General features: G+C 37.6%; 1 protein-coding gene across 2 annotated transcripts in view; it reads left to right on the top strand.

Annotated features, from left to right (window-relative positions):
- The window catches only part of TDRD9 (tudor domain containing 9), a 58,801-nt gene that overhangs the window by 9,857 nt on the left and 28,633 nt on the right, over positions 1-20,311 (top strand). For both annotated transcript variants that reach the window (XM_003206746.3, XM_019615904.1), the window contains exons 2-8: positions 4,667-4,773; positions 8,813-8,913; positions 9,374-9,595; positions 10,082-10,204; positions 11,554-11,634; positions 14,884-15,048; positions 18,866-18,969. In XM_003206746.3, coding sequence (XP_003206794.3) covers positions 4,667-4,773; positions 8,813-8,913; positions 9,374-9,595; positions 10,082-10,204; positions 11,554-11,634; positions 14,884-15,048; positions 18,866-18,969 — 903 coding nt within the window. The remainder of the gene's footprint in view (positions 1-4,666; positions 4,774-8,812; positions 8,914-9,373; positions 9,596-10,081; positions 10,205-11,553; positions 11,635-14,883; positions 15,049-18,865; positions 18,970-20,311) is intronic.

Here is a 20,311-nt window from a genome sequence, read left to right on the forward strand (position 1 = left end):
CAATCCAAATCTGCATGGGGTTTGGTTTTTTTTTGGATTTGCTGAGCAGTTCAAGTGCACTTCCTCTCTCTTTGGTTCAAATTGTAAAACAGGTGTCTGCTGTGCCGAAGAGCTGTTGTGAGTGTCTGAGATACCTTTGTATGAAGACTTGATCACTGAGTAGCTAACCAGGTATTTAGAACAGCCCTCTTTAGTGGGGAAAAAAGCAAGTATCACATCGATTCTTAATATGTAAATAATGTTTTTAAATATGTATTTTTAGTATTCAGTGGTTAAGCTTCATCTTGAATTCAAGTAATCATTATTTTTTTTAGGAGTGAAAAATAAATATTTAATTTGAGTGACTGTACATTTTCATTTTAATTTAGTGTGTTTCTGGAGGTAAGGCCAGGCTTCTGAAAGTCCAGAATGCCCACTGCCAGTTAAAAGGAGTCATTTTTAGGATGTCCTTCAGTAACAGCAGAGGAAGGTTATTTACTGTCATGGCAAATGTTCAGTTATGTAAAGTGTCACATTATTTTAGTTTCAGAGGAGAGACTTTGAAGTGGTCTACAGTATATATTGTACTAAAATTGTACAGCAAAATATTGCTCTGTGTGCTCAGTGTTCTTTAAGTGATCTTTCCTCCCATGTTCTCTCAGTAGGTGGTCAGCTCGTGTGGTAGGAGCCGTGACTTAGGGCACTCCTCTCATCAGCTGTGAAATGAGTGACACGACTTTTAGATTCAGCTCCACTCTTGTGTGAAGAGAGATTTTCATGGCAAATGAGGTGGAATATAAATGAGCAAAAGTACATATGTAAGAATCTTTAAAAACTTCCGTCATAGAACATTTTTTTTTCTTCCCTTTTATTTGTCTTCCTGATACGAGCTTCTACCCTGAAATTGAATAGCTAATAGAATTATCTGATTTTTTTTAATTTCTTATTTGATAAGCAACCATTTGAATCTTTCAAGCATCATTACGTATTTGAATATTTTCTTCATACCACCCAGTTTGCATCCAGTGTTATTCTCCTTTGCAGAGAGCAACCTTGGATGTTTCTCCTCATTTTTTTTCCTTTCCAATCATCACTTGTAGAGATGTTAGTTGTTCAGTGCATATATTGGTTGGGTGGGTTGTTTGTTTTTTAGTTGCTGGGAAGAGCCAAGTAAATCAGCTGTCATCTATGACTGAGATTGGGGAACTGTCTCTGGTTTTGAGAAATGAGTGAATGCAAGAGTGGTATGTTTAATATTCCAGATTATGTTCAGATAGAAAATCTACTGAGTGTTATTCAGTTATGATAGCCCTGTTGGCTTATTAGAGGTCATTCTGTAGCTTGGAGAAAAGGAAGACTTTTCTCTATCTGAAATTTCTTAACGAAAAGCACCCTTAGTATATTTGAGAGCCCTTAAAATTGGGTATGCCAACAATTTCTGGTATTAAACTGTTTCCATTCTATTAATTCTGCCTGAAGTGGCAGCCACATTTAATTTTACGTTCATTACACCGATTTAACCTTCTGAAGTATTTTCATTATTGAGTTTAAATATTTTCTCGCAATCAAATCCTGTAAGCAGTCAGATGTGCACAGATCAGTCACACTTCAGAAAAAGGTTATGGTGGTTAAACTGTGTGGTGAACAGTAGGGAAAGTATCCCATAATCTTGTAACAAACAATACCAATTATCTTTCATAAGGAGGCATGGTAAGACCTGCATTTGGAAGGCCTTTTACTGGCCGCTGCTGCTCAGGCTTCACATTCCTGCATCTGCTGCTTCTGGGTATATTTAGGAAAAGAGAGCTGTCTTGACTTGGGTACAGCTGTAGAGCTGGCTGATACGTTTTGTTCTACAGCTGTTAGGACACCTTAACAGCAAGTAACTCTTGATCTTGACATTACTGGTTGATTATGTTCTCAGTGGTTCATAATTTTGCCAGCTTTCATCCATTCAGGATGATAACTTTTCATGTCATCTGTTTGCAGCAGATTCTGTTGTAGAAATCTGTCCACTTCTGAGGATGAATGTGCAGATGTGCTCTGGATTTGAATAAGGTTAAACTTTTTTTTTTTTTTTGTGAGGGAAAAGGAAGGAAAAAACAGAACACCTCAAGTCTTCTGATTTTTCTTTAAATTGAAATAATGATTTGAATTTTTCTGTAATTGTGTTACGGTCAAGAGACTCTGGAAGGCCTGAGGAATATATGCTGTTTTAGGGCAGGTATCCTGAAAGGCAGGCATTCACTGCATCGTGGGGAATAGAAGTGGGGACAAGAGAGCTGATGTGGGCCGGCGCATGCTTCATAAGGAGTATCTGGCAAAGCCCCTTTGTTAGTGGTGTCCTTTCTTATCACAGAATGGATTTGAATGGTCTGCATCTCTACTTTCTTCTGCTGTCAGCAAATGCTTGTTGAAACTCCTCAGAAAAATACTCCATTCCTTTCTGTCTGTGTAAGAGATGATGGCTTAGCAATGATTCCGTGAGTGACATTGTTCTGATGACTTAGAAGACTGCCAGAGGGCTCCAGAAGGATTTTTTCTCAATTTACTTAAAGCACATATGTGTATGTGCTGTAAGCTTTTTGCTTTGTTAAAGTTGCAATGTTCAGCATTAAGATACTGTGAAATGATGTAATTAAGGTTATTTGTTCATTTCATATGCCCAGATGCAATTTCCCAATTGCATATGATTTTCTCCAAGACTGTAGCCTGAATCAGTGCATAGACTGAGCAATGTTCATTACTAATGAGTGGCTATTAAGCATTTTCTTTATTCATTGCATAGCCTGAGGTTTATTTACTGCATGCTGCTTTCTGAAGACAAAAACCTTAACATCTGAAAGAAAATAGCCAGATAGCCAAATAAAATCTCATGTAACCTCACTGAGGTCACACTGTCCTCGTTTTCCTAGAGTTACGCAGGCAGTGATCGGGAGCACGTCCTGTAGCCCAGAGTCTATCTGAATATATGCAGTGTTATTTAAAACAGGGTTTATGGAGTCATTTCAGCTGGAGTTTAAGTACCCATACTCGATTTTAATTGCTTTATCATATTTTTGGTTTTATTTGTGTTTAACAGTTATTCAGTAGAAAAACCTAACGGGTGGGCTGACCATATGTCTATGAACTCTTCTAAATAGTGTCTGAGGGGCTGTAGCAGAGCATTCCCTCTGCCAGGTGTTTGAGAAGTTAGTGTGGTCAGCCTGCTTTCTGTAAGCTGGCAGCTGCTCCTCACGTGGCAATTGTGTGAATGTGTGCAATCCTGTTAAACTCTGTGCAAAGAGAGATTCAAGAGCTAGAGAAGCACTGCTTTAGCTCTATCAACAAAATATCATTAGGACAGGATATGAAGTCATTGTGTAGGCTTTTGTGTCCTTCCTGTCATGTTTTGTTGACAGCAGTATGGTGATAAATACTTGGTGTTTCCTGTGGGAGGAATAGTGACCGATTTCAGTGAATCTAAGTGTCTGTAGCACAAACAGGTTAGCAGAGTTTCTCTTACTAGAAAAGATGGGCACTTGTGGCACCAAGACAGGGAGCTGTTGGAGAGGGTCCAGAGGAGAGCCACAAAGATGATCAGGGACAGCAGCACCTCCCCTATGAAGACAGGCTGAGGGAGCTGGGCTTGTTCAGCCTGGTGAAAAGAAGGCTGCGGGGTGACCTCATTGCAGCCTTTCAGCACCTAAAGGGAGCCTACAGACAGGAGGGGAATCAACTCTTTGAAAGGGTTGATAACTGCAGGACAAGGGGAAATAGTTTTAAATTGAGGGAGGGGAGATTTAGGTTGGATGTCGGGGGAAGTTCTTTACAGAGAGAGTGGTGAGGTGCTGGAACAGGCTGCCCAGAGAGCTTGTGGATGCCCCGTCCGTCCCTGGAGGTGTTCAAGGCCAGGTTGGATGGGGCCCTGGGCAGCCTGGTGTAGTATTAAATGGGGAGGTTGGTGGCCCTGTGTGTGGCGGGGGGTTGGAGATTCATGATGCTTGAGGTCCCTTCCAACCCGGGCCATTCTGTGATTGTGTGACTTAAGTTCATTTATGATTTGTAATTAAATGCACTTGTTGCATGTGTACTACTTTATCTATGTGTATTTCTTCATGCTATGCATGTAGAACAGAATTTTTTTTTTTTACCCCCTATCATTCTATTGTGTTATGTATAGACTTTGTCTTATGTGTTTAATGGCATAACTCTGAATTTACATAATGTTTTCTTTTTGGTACCTTGTTCCTGCCCAACCATCATCTCTTGGCTCAAAGACAAAAGTTCTTTCCTTAAGGCAGTCAGGAGATTGTATTTATTCCTTTCTACCTCTGCTGTCTAGGGAATCGTGCCAGAATGGTGTGTATTCTCTGACAAGAACTTATGAAACTGAACGAGTTAATATTTGTTCAGAAGTAATCTTAGACTTCCATTGGGAGAGAAATTCCTGGGTATTATTTAAGAACTTACAGGGGGATGCTTTGGGAATTCGGTTTTTTAAATCCAGACAAGATTTAATGTGGCACTTTCCTCAGGCTGGTATCTTAATGTGAGGACAAAATGAATCTCTGAAGTTTGTTCATTAAGGTAGGTACTACTTGACGTAGTGTTTCTGAATGTACTGTATAATGCTGTTACTCCCAGAGAGATCTGTGACTACTGAATTAGGAATTATACATTGAATTGGCATTTCTTTTCTGCTTAGGCTGCCTACCCCTGCGAAAAGTGAAACTGAACGTGCTGAAAAATACAGACAAGTGGGGGCCCAAAAGCGAGATGTATCTGGAAATGATCAGTTTGTCTGTGAACAAGGTAAAACTGAAAACAAACTGCTTCCTTCTATAATTTCAGTTGTACCTGTCCTTTCTCTTCCATCTTCCCCTTCTGTCTTCCCTCAAACAAAACTGAATCTCATATGCTTATTTCCTGTTTATCTGATGCTTTGTTTGTACATTTGTGCAAGAAGTGGTTAAAAAGAAAACAACCTTATTTTCTGAGAACAGCAGTGTCTGATGTTATTGCATAAATGCATGTACATAAATGTGCTTTATTGCACTGATAAATGCAGATATGTTAGATCAATATCTGCAAGAAAAACCACTCTGCATTCAGTGTGTCTTTTTCTTTTCCCATTTTTCTCTTTATGTTATTTCTGTGTGTACTTAAGGGTTGTTTTGTTTGTCTTTAGAGAGAAATTTGACTGCACCTCTTTCCTAGGAGCTTCGGTAAAAGCAGAACGAGGCTGGCTCAATTGTCAGGACAGCTTAGCTTCAAACTCTTAACTGTGCTTCTTAATTTCCAAATTTGTTAATATAGTTGATTTCCCAAGGAAAGGACATCTTTGTGGTTGGTCTGTTCTGTGTGCCATTGTCTGATTATTTTCTTTATTTTTTTTTAAATCCCTTTGCTGATTTCCCAGAATTTGGAATATAGAGAATTTTTTTTTATAAGAGTATCCTCTCATGCCTTTGCAAATTGCATGACCTCTGGAATTTTGGTAGATCCTGGAGCTAGCTGACTAATTAGCAGCTGAGAGGCAGCAGGTGTGGTTGGCCTGTCCAGCGTGTGAAGTGCCCCTGTCCAAAGCACAGAATATTGTCTACTGTTCACTTGATGTATCATAAAATTTGTGGGAGACTCTGAGGCAATGAAAACATTGAGTAATGGGATTGAAAGAAGCCTAGGGTGTTGTGGTTCAAAAATATGTTAATCTGTTTTCTTCTGCTAGTGAAGGAAGGACAGCAACAAATTCCATGCATTCCCTTATTGTTTAATTTCTGAAAGTTCTTTGGTTTTGATTAATTTAGGGAAATACCATAAATCTGGCTACTAAATGAGACTTATAGGATAGGAGCTTAATTTTGCAGTACTGGTGGCCTGCTTAATTATGAATGGAATTGATATTTGCAGTGTTTCTGTGAAAGAAATGGAGTTACTGTTAGGAAATCCTGCTGTGAGTAGGAAGTTGATGTGGATTTAAAATGAATAAATAAACAACAAAACCAGAAGAAAAAGTTTTGTATTTATTAGCTGAAGAAGAGAATATCCAGCAGTAGTTCTTCCCTGGCTCATTAGTCCATTAGTTGGTGCAGGCCATCTGAGTCCAAGAACTGTTAGTGCATCTTTGATGTAACGAGGTCCCAGAGTGCTGCGTGGTGTAAATACCTTATGGGCCTATGTGTTGATTTTCAATCCATGGAATCCCAGAATGGTTTGGGTTGGAAGAGACCTTCAATATCATCTGATCCCAACCCGCTGCTATAGGCAGGAACACCTCCTTCTAGACCAGGTTGCTCACAGCCCCGTCCAGCCTGGCCTTGAGTGCTTCCATACAGGGGGCATCCACAACATCACTGGGCAACCTGTTCCAGTGTTTCACCATCCTCACAGTAAAGAATTTCTTTCTAATCTAAATCTGCCCCTCTTTGAATTTAAAGCCATTTCCCCTTGTCCTGTCTCTATCTGCCCTTATAAAGTCTCTCCTCAGCTTTCCTGTAGGCCCCTTCAGTTGCTGGTAGGCCACTATCATGTCCGTCCATCCCCCCTCCCCCCCCCAGAGCATTTTCTTCTCCAGGCTGAAGAACCCCATCTCTCTCAGCCTGTCCTTACAGGGGAGGTGCTTCTGCTTTCTCATAATCTTCATGGCCCTCCTCGGGACCTCCTCCAGTAGCATGAGACACGTTCCTGCATTAAAGCATGCTTTTCTAAACCATATGCACTTGGACTTTAGAGCACTGGATGTAATTGTTACCTGGAAAACATGATAAAGCAACACAGCCTTCCTACCTCTACAAGATTATGCTAACACCAAGATCCTTTCTCTAGCAGCTTGAGATTTCTTCCAGCATTGGTCAAATCCTGCAGTTACTGATGTCTCAGCACTGACATGTTTGTGCCAGAGGGAAGCCAGTCAGCCTTCGACAGTGTTCCTGTGACAGAATACTATATATGAGTTTTGCTGGAGTATATATTTATAATCTTTACCAAAAACCTTTTAAAGGGGACACTTTCAGTACTTTCCAGGGGTGGTGATATCAAGTTCTTTTGTATATTTTGTAGTGCTTAGTAAATAATTGCATAAGGTGTATTTTTTTTCTTATTACCCAGGTTTTAAGTAAACAATTGTTCTTGTTGGAGAGTGTTCTGAGTTTTTTTTTTATACTTTATCAGAATGCCTTAATGAATTGTCCAGCATTGGGTATTTTATATTTAGGTTATGACCTTTATTTTAGAATAAATATTTCCCTTCTAAAAAGATACAATAGATTTCATTGCCAGTACTGTGTGTATTTTTAAAAACAAAACAACAGCAACAAAAAATCTCAACAAAAAGTGAAGTTCTAGCATTTATATGCAAAAATGTAAGTAAATTTCCCTCCTACACCTGGAGAAAGCCATTGAAATACATAGCAATTCCAGAAATTCCGCTCTTAATTTCACTATCACTTAAGCCTAACTTTTTCATTACACGAAATTACTGGGTACCAAAGCTTTGCCTTCGTTTTCCTTTTCTCTCTCCCCACCTATTGAAGTTGTTTTCTTTCTCACAGGCAGTCTGACAATGACCTTCTGGTCTTCATGGTAGCACTGGAAAATCTGGTGCTGTATTTCCCACTGTTAACTGTGACTAACCACATGCTGCAGTCTTTTGGCAACAATGTCACATCAAAAGGTCATACTGTTACTTAACAGTATTGTCTTGATTGCAAAGAGGTAGAAAAATAATGATCTGCACTACAAAGTATGGTTTATTTTTTCACTGTGGGTCCAGTAGGCATTATGGGAAATGCAGACAAAGTTGAAAATGTAAATAAGGCATGGGTTTTTTTAAGTACTGTTTTTAAAAAGTTTGTGGGAACAGGGGCAGATTTTGCACTTGTAATGTAAACTATACATTGTACTTCAAATTAAGAGGAAAGCACAGAAAACTACAGCATTGTAGATATCCCTGGCTGGGCGCTCTCCTGCTGGAAAGGAACTTAGCAGAGAAGGACCTGTGAGCCCTGGTGGACCTGGCTGACTGTTGGCCAGCAGTGTACCCTTGTGGCCAAGAAAGCCAATGGTAAACTGGGTTGCATTTAAAAGAGTGTGGCCAGCAGGGTGAGGGAGGTGTTCTGCCCCTCTACTCTCTTCTGGTGAGATCATATCTGGAGGACTGTGGCACTTCTGGGCTCCTCAGGTCCAGAAAAATAGGGAAATTGTAAATCCAGAAGAGGACCATAAAGACGCATCCTGGAGCATCTCTCTGGTGAGGGCAGGCTGAGAGTCCTGGGGCTGTTCAGCCTAAGAGAAAGAAGACTGAGATCTCATATATAAATAAGGGAGGGTATCAACACAGTGAGACCAGGCTGTTTTCTGTGATTCCTGGCAATAGGACAAGAGCTCAGACTGAAACACAGGAATTTCCATATGAACATGAGAAAAAGCTTCTTTGCTGTGAGTCTGACAGAACACTGGAACAGGCTGCCCAGAGAGATGGTGGACTCTCCTTCTCTGGAGATACTCAAAACCTGCCTGGATGTGGTCCTGAGCAATGTGCTCTAGGTGACCCTGGTTGAAGTGGGGGATTGGATTACTTGGGAACAACCAGTCCCTTCCCACCCCAATCTTCTGCGATTGTGACACTGATGGTGGTTTATACAGCAAAGCAACATCCTCCCAGAGCAGCTAGTAAAACAGCAGTTACTTAAACACAGAAAATCACTTTAATACTAAAGTTGATTAATTCTATTATATCCTTGTGTGATTTAAACTTTGTGGAAGTTAGGTTTCAAATACAGTAATTATGTTGCCATACTCATCTTTCTCATTATGTATTGTTGTAACTTACTTTTGGTTATTTTTTTACTAGATACTTCAGTGCCTACCTGTGAGCCAGATGTTTGGAATTCCATACCAATAACAACTAACCATAAATATGCTTGTATGCCTGTAGCCAGACACAGGGAAGAGGTAATCATGTTGTACTTTCATTGTGGAATAAATCTGAAAGTCATGGTATGCTTGTTTTTGTTGTTTGTTGGTTGTCTGTTGGTTTTTTGTTTAGTTTAGGTTGGGAGTTTTGTGTCTTTTTTTTCTCAGAAGGGAGCTGCTTTTTTTGTTCTAAGCATTGTACAAGAGGCTTTGTTCAACGTGTAAAAGCCTTGTGCACTGTACAGAACCATTGCACAGAAATCCTTTTGGGAAGAAACATTGGTATTATGTTTTGTTTATAGAAATATACGTGAGGTGCACAAATGTGAATGTGAGCCTGTGATCTTTTCTGTGACCTAATGCCTTAGACATTATAGAAATATGCCATAATAATCTGTGAGGGTTTGTTAAGCTTCCTGAAAGCTATTGATAATTCATGTCTGTTTGAAATCTGTTGTGAGTTCTTTTGTACTTACAAGCTTTTTGAAAATTGTTTCAGCTCTTGTCTCTGATAAAAAGCAATTCAGTTGTGATTATACAAGGAGCAACAGGAAGTGGTAAGAGCACGCAGGTTCCACAATATGTTCTGGATTATTGTGCTGAGCAATCTATCTACTGCAACATTGCTGTTACTCAGCCTCGGAAAATTGGTGCCAGCAGCATTGCCAGGTGGATTAGCAAGGAGCGATCATGGACACTAGGTGGATTTGTAGGCTACCAGGTATAAAAAAATAATAATAATTCAAATTGTATTTAAAAATAATGAGGAAAAAGCACCCTATCTTGTTTCTTGGTTACATCTTTTTTTCTTAGTTACTTATTAATTATGTCTAGTGTGCTGAAGAAATTTTAAGAAATCTGCTTTTAAAATGGAATTGCAGTTTTTTAGCTATATGCTGTTAAACATTCATAAGCAAATGTGTAAACTTTTGAAGTTAAACAAATAGAAGTACTAGTTAGATGCCAGCAGAAATATAATTGTCTGTGTCCTGGTAATTGGACGCATTTATATCATCAATTACTGAAATTGTTTCAGAATTATGTTCTCTTTATGTTTTTTTTTTTTTAGAGGCTTTTTTCAAGCTTGAATGAGTGAGTAAAGCTGATGCCTTTATACTTTATTTCAGTTTGAATTTCTTTCAGATGCATATTCCTGGTATAAACGTAATATTTGTTCATGTCTATTTTATTCTTTTCGTCATGTTAGGTAGGTTTAGAGAACATATCCACAGCAGAGACAAGGTTGCTGTACATGACAACTGGAATCCTCCTTCAGAAAGTGGTTAATGCCAAAAGCCTAATTGAATTCACACACATCTTCATTGATGAAGTAAGTCAGTGGAAATACATTTACACTTCAGATTAAGAAAACCTTATCTGTTGTATCTCTCCCCAGGCTAAAGAAATCAAAATTCAGACATCCACTTTTACGAATAAGTAAATATTCTTCGTTTAAGTTGTCCAAACTAACAGTTTTTGAGATAGCCTTGTCTTTGAGTTCTTTGAGCACTGAGATTTAGAACTGAGGGTTTGTATACCACTATGCTGTTAAAGTCTAAGATAAGAAAATGTGGATTGGGTACAAGATGCAACAATTAAACAAATCTGCTTGGATGAGTGAAGTTCTGTGGCACTTTATACAGGAGAACTGGTTGAGATTTTTCTTGACTTAGTTTACTTAAGTGCTCTAACCTGAACTGATTGAATTGGCATTTACTGCTTTCAGCAGCTTTCAAGTCCTGGCTTTCAGGTGTGTGTGCTTTTCTGCTTCCCCAGCCGTAACTCTAGTTCCTAATCCTTTCCTCTCACTTACTCCACAGATACTGATCTTGACTCAGTAGTAACTATTTCAGTAACCCTCAACTTCATACTTAACTAAAGGTCCCGAACCAATCAAGGTACTGCAGGCACATTGGAACATGCTTGAGCAAGACTTAAATCCAAAAATGCTAACCTCACAGCAAGTTGTAGCAGTCAGCCTAGGAAGTGTCTCAGCTGACTGGTTTTCATAGTGAATATGAGCATATAAATTACACTGAAGTCTGCTAATTACCTGAAAAAGATGAACGTTCAGCTTTTGAAGGTTGAGATCTAAAAAAAAAACCTGCTGTTCTTAATTGTACATAAACTGTAATGAATACAGAAAAGGTTATGTTAATCATTGATAATGTTGAGTAAAAGCCATCATTGACCTGTACAAGAAGTAATCAAAACAGGTCAGGATATAAGAATACATAAAGAATTGGAGGAAAAAATAATGTTTTAAAGAGGGGTTGTGTATTTTGATCCTGACCAGAAGCCATTGGGATCAAGAGGAATCTGATTTGATTTGCTTAGCTTTCAGACAGAAGATCTGTTAGCAGAAAATCTATTTCCTGCTGGGATCAGTTTGTATCCTACCAATACAATTAGCTTAGCCATCCTCAGAATCCTCACTATCACTTCAACTGCTGTTAAATCTTGAGCTCCTACAAAGGAGGCTATTCTTGTCTGAACAGCTGTGTTGAGATGTGAAATGAGACTAAACTGCTTAGTCCTAAAGGTGTATTTTCTGCTATGGTAATGTATTGTTCTAAGTTACAAAAGTGTATAAAACATGAAAACAAGCAGCGTGGGAAGAGACATTCCAAGAGAAGAATGTGAGTTGGTGAAAACTGAACTGTGGACGATGTCTTTCAGGTGCATGAGCGTACCGAAGAAATGGATTTTTTGCTCTTGGTAATCCGTAAACTGTTGCGTACAAATTCACCGTCAGTAAAGGTAGGTTAAAGCGTATTCTACTTCTTTCTTGCAAAAATAAACTCAATTTTTTATCTACAGAGAACATAGTTTTAAAAAGCTTACTTTAATATTAGTCATTATTTTTAAGTTAAGTATTATTTGGTTTGCTGTTTTTCTTAAGCATGCTAAAGGGCATTCTTTTCCTGGCCAGTACGTGTTCTAAGAACTTTTTCTTTTCCTCTTGTTAAAATGAATTAGCTTCTAAACTTTGCTTAAGGCTAAAAAAGCAAGATGGAAATTTTACTAGAGTTATGCATGGGGTATTGAGGGCAGTGCTTATCCTTGGCTAAATATGGTAGCATTAACTTCTGGAAGTGTTAAGAAAAAATAGAAATGTTGGATTGCATTTTCCAGACAGGACTGTTAGTATAATCTGAGTGAGATCTTTCTCTGCATGCTAGGAAACAAGCTTGTTTCAAGGGGAAAACAGTTTGCTGAGATTTAGCATGACATATTTAGTCTTCATGGTCTCAAAGTAACAAACTCATGAATTATAAGAAATTAAATATAGGAAATAGGTTAGTGCAGAGCATCTCTGTGCAGCTCTTTGGGACTGCAGAAATTCTGCAAGGCTGATGTGTCTCTCAAGTGCTTCAGATAATGTTATCCTAACGCTAACTATTCTCTTCTAAACAAAGGTAATTTGAATCTGTATTGGCTTTTTTGTTGTAAAGGAATTTGTGTTCTCATTAAATCTCCCAAAATAGTCATTGGATGGCACTGTTTTATATCTTGCTCTGCAGCTGATTCTTCAGAAGACATCTTCATATTAAATAAATACAAGACAATTTTAAATTTGTGGGTGCTTTCCATTCTCTGACAGTTTTCATTTTCTCAAAATCTTTTATGCTGGGGAGAGGGGAACTTGTGCGTGTAGTTGTTGTTTTAGCAGTGTGGAATGGGTCATTCACTTCAAAAATACACGTACAGTATGCTAAGCCCAGTGTTTCCTGCCTCATTCTCTTTTGAAAAAACAAAGGGGCTTTCATAGTACAGCTAATTCATTCAAAGAATGAAAGATTCTCTTCTTTTGAGCCTGGGTTCATGGAATGAAGGAGGCCTGTTTCAAGGGGAAAAAGTTGCTTACAATTTTTGATAAGACAGCAAGATCTCCTGTTGTGATTTCCCCTATCAGCAGTTCTGATTTTTCTGGCAGATTGTTGGTATTATATCATAGGGCAGATATTAGATTGGCTTTAAGATTTTTTTTTTCTGGAATGGGATTGCTGTAAGAAAACCTGAGAGTTTTGGAATCATGTTGGTGTCTAATAATGGCTGCTGAGGTAAAAAATAAACAAATAATAAAAACAGGATGAATATTGGGGTAGTTTCACAGAACACAGTTCATGGTTCTAGAAGTCCATTTAGGGCATCTGAATCATAGAATCGTGGAATGGCCTGGGTTGAAAAGGATGACAATGATCGTCTTGTTTCAACCCCTCTGAGATGTGCAGGGGCACCAATCACCAGACCAGGCTGCCCATGAGAGGTGCTCTCATTGTGTGTATTTTGATATGAAATTGATGGGACTCTAGGCGTATCTCTGCTGCACAAGTGCTTCTGAACTGCTTGATCTTGAAGAACTGCCTGCTTTGATAATTCTTTCCTTCCTATCTATGTGTTGCTCTGCACTAGTGATGGTAGTGATGGTAGTGATGGTAGTGATGGTAGTGATGGTAGTGATGGTAGTGATGGTAGTGATGGTAGTGATGGTAGTGATGGTAGTGATGGTAGTGATGGTAGTGATGGTAGTGATGGTAGTGATGGTAGTGATGGTAGATGCTTCTTGCTGAGCTTCCACTTGGAGAGTAAATGAGTTGTTTGGTTTTTTTTTTTTTTAGTTAATGGTGAGCTGTTAAGAATTCGATATTTTCCTTTCAGTTAGTAATCTGTATGGAATACTTCCTATTAGGAAAAATTACCAATATGGTCTGAAGAAGAGTTTATTTAATACTCCTTGCCTGTAGCTGCAATTAGAAAAATTTAGATTGGATTTAGCTTTAATAGCCTTCAGGCAGGGTTGTATTTAGCCTGTTGTTCCAGCAAAGGTAGTCTCAGCTATGAGGCAGATAGTACTGTAGAGAGACAGGTTTCAGATACTGCTTGCACAGTTGCATGTTTTCAGATTTAATCTGCTTTTTATATTTTCCTTATTCTTTTAAGAGGATGTGCTTTGGAGCTTTCTGAGCTCTGGGATATGATGCTCACCTCAGTAGCTACATAGCTCTTTGTAGGAGAAATGCTCTTCCACTGCATTTTTGTTTTGAGTGTTGATTTGTACATTTTGTTGTTTTGTGAATTTATGGGAGGTGTCAGGGAAGACAAATGAAATGAGGCTGGCAGTGTCCCAGTTTACAAGTAGTGCTTAGAAATAGCTCAGAAGACCTGAGAATAACAATATGCCAGGTTATCTAATAGCCCCTTGCTTTTGTTATTTTCCTATCTAAGTAGTCTAAGCTATTCCAGCTGGCTGTGCTGGGCACTGGGTTTGCATTTCATATTGAGAAGTTAGATGGTAAATAACCATAGCTACTGTTTCACTGTTCTCCCCTCTCTCATCCTGCACAGGTTATGAGTTTTATATTGCAGTTTTTAAAAAAAGGCTTTTGTCAGGTAGCATGTGTTCTTCTCTTTGGGTGTGAATAGAGATTAAGAATTTTAGCAGTCATCTACTAGCAAGGAACTTAATGTGATGCTTGAGAGCTTTAAATTGAATAAATTTATTGAAATTAAAGGAAAATTTGACATATTCAAAAAAAATAGTCAAATTTTTAAGGCCCAGGTATCAGTACAGCTATTGGAATCTTATACAGTCTGACAGGACTAAGCCTATCTTTTGATTGAAGTGAAGCTATCTTAAGATATCTATAGATTTTATCTAACTTCTCAGTGAAACTAGATTTGGAAATACTTAGTGAGTGCTTTCTTGTTTTGAGGTCCTTGAAGTGATCATAAATTAAGGAGTGCTAACTGTTTTTGGGTTGAACTTCAGCCATAGGAAAAAATCTTCACGTTTTCAGACCCAGGTGTCTGGCCTGAACCATTCTTTTTAAAGGTGTTTGCCTTTTTCTATATCTATGGTTTTAAAATATTCAGTTTTGATTGTCTTAAATTTTTCTAGAATACATGACAGCAGAAACCAAATTAAGACCATTGTAGCATAAAGAAGTAGAGATTCTAAGATTCCAATGTAGTTTGTTTTACATTTGCTATGCAATTTTTTAACAGATCATATTGATGTCTGCTACCATCAACTGTGAAGAAATTGCTGATTACTTTGCAATTCCAACTCAAGACGGTCTGAATCCAGCCTGCATTTTTAAGGTGGAAGGCAAACCTTATGCTGTTGAAGAATATTATCTTGATGATTTGAAGCACATTGTTCATTTCCAGGTATGGGAAATAAGACATAGTAAGAAATCAGAACAGTCAGCTAAAAGCTCAGTAGCAAAATTATGAACAAATGATTTTGCCTTGCAGTTTTAGATAGAAATTAATATATGTTGACACAGCAATTTATTTAACTTCCAGTGTCGTTATCTGAGGTAAAGTTTAACAGTTAAGGTAAATAAATACAGTTAGGCCTTAGTCACTGAGATATGAGAGTAGCTATTCAGTATTGATAATTCAGAACATTTTTAAAATACTAATACAACGAAGAGAACAAGAGATGAACCTGAACAGTAGCAGTTTGTGAACATACTGTTATCCTTTAGGTTTCATCTCTCAATTCTACAGAAACTATTTAAAAACAGAGAAAAAAAAAATCAGGGAAAGTAATTCCTTAAGCTGTGCACAGGGAAGGCATTTGTAACGCTTGAGCACAGGCAAGTCAAGCTAAAAGGCTGTCAGCTGTTGAAGTTTTAATGCACTCAAAAAAAATACAGTAAATGTACGTAGCACTTGGCTTGTGTTTGTATGGCAACTCAGACAACATGGGAGAGATTACGTAACATGAGAGTTTTTTCTAAGAGATTTTTGATGATAGATGACAACAAAAAGATAATCAAGAAATTTAGTAAGAAATCTACTTCAGTCCAGTTGCATTTGTCAAAGCTTTCAGCTGGAGATGAGCTGCCACACCTTTCAGCTCAGAGATCACAAAAGGAACTGCTTTTAGTCCTTATGCTTTTTTTTTTTTTTTTTGTATATGAGCATTTAACTTTGATTTTTAAGTTTACATTTGTTTTTTATGTTGTGTTCTCCTGGCCATAGCTGTTTTCTTCTTTAGTAAGAGGAAAGAAATATGATTGTCCAAGAATTTATTTGTGCCCTAGTGCAACTGAGAAACAGAAAAACGCTCTTGAATGACTTTTAATATTAACACGTTTAAAAAAAAAAAAGCAATTGAGTTGGAAAGCACAGATATGTGCTTTTGCATCACCCTCCTTATGGTGCTCTGTGTGTGGAGACTTTCTCTGAATGTCAGACTGATGAGAAGTATATGTAGAAAAATGGAAAGTCTAAGAAGATTTATGTAAGAGGAAATTGCCTTGACTCTCAGGCTCTAATAATTTGAGCATTACCATATGAAGTAGGAAGTCATCTTTCAGCATGTTAAAATTCAGAATCTGATGGCTGCCTGAGGTATAGGCTTCAGGCTTTAGTTCTAAGTACTTCTATTTAGGAAAGTCACATAGAAGGATACAGCATAGTTAAGAGAAAAAATCTGTTATAGGTGAACAGATTTTCTTTTCCCAAGTTTCTTCTTGATTTTGAAATTAATACTAAATCAGGTGTCACAAATCAACACTCATTGCTTAAAGCATCTTGACTTGAATCAATTCAGTGATTCTACTGTCTTGTATGCCATGAGGTCTGAACCTTTGTCCCTTCTCCAAAAAAATCTTAGAATAATTAGATGTTACTGGATAAATGTAGAACTGTTTTAGTCTGCAGACCCCTTAGCTGCAATATTGTTGCTCAGTTCTGCAGATGATAGCATTTTAAAACTATCCTTGAAAATAATTTGTTTTCTTTGAGCAGTTCTGACTTGAGGTAATTTGGAAATTCACTGATACTAATTGTGACTTGGAAGATAAGCAGAAATGCCAGTCATTGTTTAATATTCTTCTCTCTGCTTGTTTACAGTAATCACTTTTCTGTGGTAAGATAGATGTTGCTGGATGAAAGATAAAGCTTTTCCCTTGAACAGCCCCATATTTAGAAAATCAGAGGGAAGGGAAAAACATTTTTCATTGTAGCCTTGTTGAATGGATATTGGGTCATTTATAGGGTTTTTATATGTATTTATATAGGTCATTTATACTGATAAATTTTGAGTATAAGTCTGTAAGTGCAGTTTATTTCCGTTTTGCATAATGACCTCTGAGCACATTCTGCTGGATGCTTAAATGAATCATACTTTGTCATATCTGCACAGGTTTTGATTTAAAAATGCATGAAGGCTATATCTGTAGGCAAACTTAAGGCTATCTGTGTTCTGTAAATGCATACCTGTTGCAACAGTGTGGCACTGGTGATATCAAATGCAAATTAACAATTAGTTAATAGTTAACTTAGTTAATTGTGAGGTCAGACTTTCAAAAGTTAAACAAGTAGGACATCTTGATGTTAGTCTTTGATATCTTTGAAATCCTATGTATCAAATAAGACCAAAGAAAGAGAGTTCCACTTTTGGTTTGCAAATGTAAAAACTCCTTTATATCCCCACAGCTGAAGTCAGAGTCCAGATGAAAGATAGTAAACTGCTGTCAAAAGCAATTCTGATGATTCTGTATTACTTCAGTCAGTTCTGGCTGGGCTTTTGGACTTAAGGTTTCACACTTTGTTACCGTTTATTAAGAGTGATGTGGCAGCCTTGTCATGTTAAGGAATACTAAAGGTACAGTAGGTAACAAAACCAAAAAGACAAACCAGAGACAATTATTTAAGCATGGATAATCTCAAAAGTTTTGGTTTTAGTAACAGAAAATAGAAAACTTCTTAGATTATTGCATATTTTGTACTATAAAACAAAATATAGCATCCTATGGACTTAGCAGGCTTCAGTGGAAAAGTGTGAGCATGGTGAGTGTGAAATGCAGTTAAGAAGCTCAGGGACTGACAGTGCTACACCTAAAAAGTTTACCTGGACTGATGGCTGATTCAAGGAGGGATGGGAAGTGGAGAAAGTACTGTTGAGCCATGTTATAACTCTTTTTTTGTGGTCAGGCACTGGAATGGCCTGCCCAGGGAGGTGGTGGAGTAGCTGTCCCTGGCAGTGTTCAGGAGGTGTCTGGATGAGGAGCTATGAGATACGGTTTAGTGCTTGTGGTAGCAATGGTAATGGGAGGATGGTTGGACTAGATGATCTTGTAGGTCCTTTCCAACCTTGTGATTCTTTGATTTTGATCCTCCAGTTGGGCCTCTAGCAGAACAAAGATATTTTCAGGGCTTTCAGAAAAGCAGCTTTCATTCAGATACCAAGGTTACCTAGAGTTAACAGGATACGGTGTTACAAGGTTGTTCTGCTGAGGGTTGGAAAGCTGAAGACAGGTTTCAGTACTGAAAATTAAAGATGAGTTATTCTCAAAAGCCATTTTCTCTGAGGGTGAAATGCATGATGCAGTAGACCATTCTCAGTACGTCTTGTTCATTAATCAGGTTTTTAGAAACTGATAACATCATTAAGTCATTGAGTTTGCTCTGAGAACTTGGTGGTTTGTGTTCTTAGATATTTAAGCCTTGAATATGTGACAGAATGCTAGAAAATGTAGATGAACTTAGTTGCAGTTATATTGTGTACAACACAACTGTGGTTCCTTGGCAAAATACAATATAAAATACAAGGTCTACTGAAAGTAAAGATAATTTAAATGAGAAGAGGTACACGAATTATTCTCAGTAAGATTGAGGTGTATGTTATAGGACCGTGAGAAGAACTGTGCCTTCTTTACACAAATTCATCTCCACGTCATCCTGTTTCCCTATGTTGGAACAAGTTGAGTATGCTTACTACTTCTGGATAAGAAACATGTTCTACATGTTAGGAAATATGGGCTAGTGCTCATCAAAGGTAGTTAGATATCAGAAGTTATTCTATAGCATTAGAATAGTAGAACACTGGAAGGAAAACGTATTTAGAAGGTAACGTTCTTTGTGCATCTGCGGTCCTGCATGCATTTTAGTTGAAGAGCATTTGGCAAATTGACTTGTGTAATCTAGCTTATTTTACTGTGTTAACCTTAATACTTCCTTCTCCACACAGCTTCCTTCTCAAAGAATTGATAAGCCAATGATAGGAAAGGAGATGTACGAGGTAGCAGTGTCTTTGATTCAGTCATTTGATGAGTTGGAGATGCAGTGCAATGGGTAAGATACAGTCCAAGTTCTGTTATCAGTGGTTCTTTGGGGAAACAAGACACTAATTAAGGAATGAGACCTAAAGCAACCTGCATGGTGTAATTTTTAGCGGTCCCTCACTTTTCCACATATCACTGCTTTTATTCTATGAATCAGTGTGATTTCTTCTCTGTACTGAGATACCTTGTAGGTCTTACTGAATGGTTTGTGTTTCTGAAATAAAATTTGTGCCCTAAAGCGTGGGTGTCCAAGCAAGCCATTTCATACAGAAACTACTTTCTTTGCTGCCAATTGCAGCTGAGTTTTTTTATGAAGAATAAAAAAAAAATACATTAAGCCATGAAAAAATATAAGCAAGACAATAATTTCCATAAATTGTTTACCTAGTGCTTTATTTTACTTTCTTTTGAAAGAAGTGATTATTTTTTTATTTTTTTTTTTTTGTTGAGATACTCCATAGATTTTGTAAATTGATGGTTAGTCTCTGAAAAAATATAGTAAGGTAGCTTGTACAACTTTCGTCTAACACAGATTGGTTATTTGTTAGGGATCTTTTTTGGTTCCATGTATTGTAGTTGACTGTAAATATATACTGAAGAATGATTTTGTTTTTGAAGCTTCACTTTTTTTTTGGAGTGGGAGAAGGGAAGAGAGCAAGCTGGCTTTATTTTCAGAGCTATAGATACAGTTGTGAACTCTTTGTTAATAGTATTTCTCAACCTTTTTCTTGATTATTGCTTTTGATCTTTTCAGTGAAACTGCTTTATTCTAAAATAGAACAGCCAAATGTAACGTTATTAATAGGCTGACTTTTACAAGCAGGCATGAAAGTATCAGCATTACAGCTCTCAAGTACTGACAGAGCTATTGTGAACATCCATTGCTACCTTCCACTGAAAATTCTACAGTTCATTATATAGTTTGATTGTAGAGACTTTCAAAATGCATGAGACATTTTACGTTAAGTATGATTGCTGTTAAAATAAAAGTTCTGTATAATGTTAAGGCAGTTTTATCCTTGTGGCTTACCGTAGAAACTTAAAGAAAAGCATCTGTTGATTAATACCATGACCTGTAGTTCTTGATAATGTTACTTTTCTTACTTGCTGGGCTTTAGCTAAAGGAATATAGTGACATTGAAACATGAGCCTGTGCATATCTGAATAAGTCTGTCTGTAGTTGTGATAGTGTAATACTTTTTCTAATTTTTAAAAAACCTAATTTTGATGAATTTAACTGGTAAATAAGGATGTTTCTGTTTCAAAGGCAAAACTAAGCCTAATAATCTAGACAAAATATTTACATAGATGTTTTAAGCTCTGGTTCATGATGGAGTTTGAGTAATGCATGT

Source organism: Meleagris gallopavo, chromosome 5 (assembly GCF_000146605.3).
Source record: "Meleagris gallopavo isolate NT-WF06-2002-E0010 breed Aviagen turkey brand Nicholas breeding stock chromosome 5, Turkey_5.1, whole genome shotgun sequence".
NCBI lineage: Eukaryota > Metazoa > Chordata > Aves > Galliformes > Phasianidae > Meleagris > Meleagris gallopavo.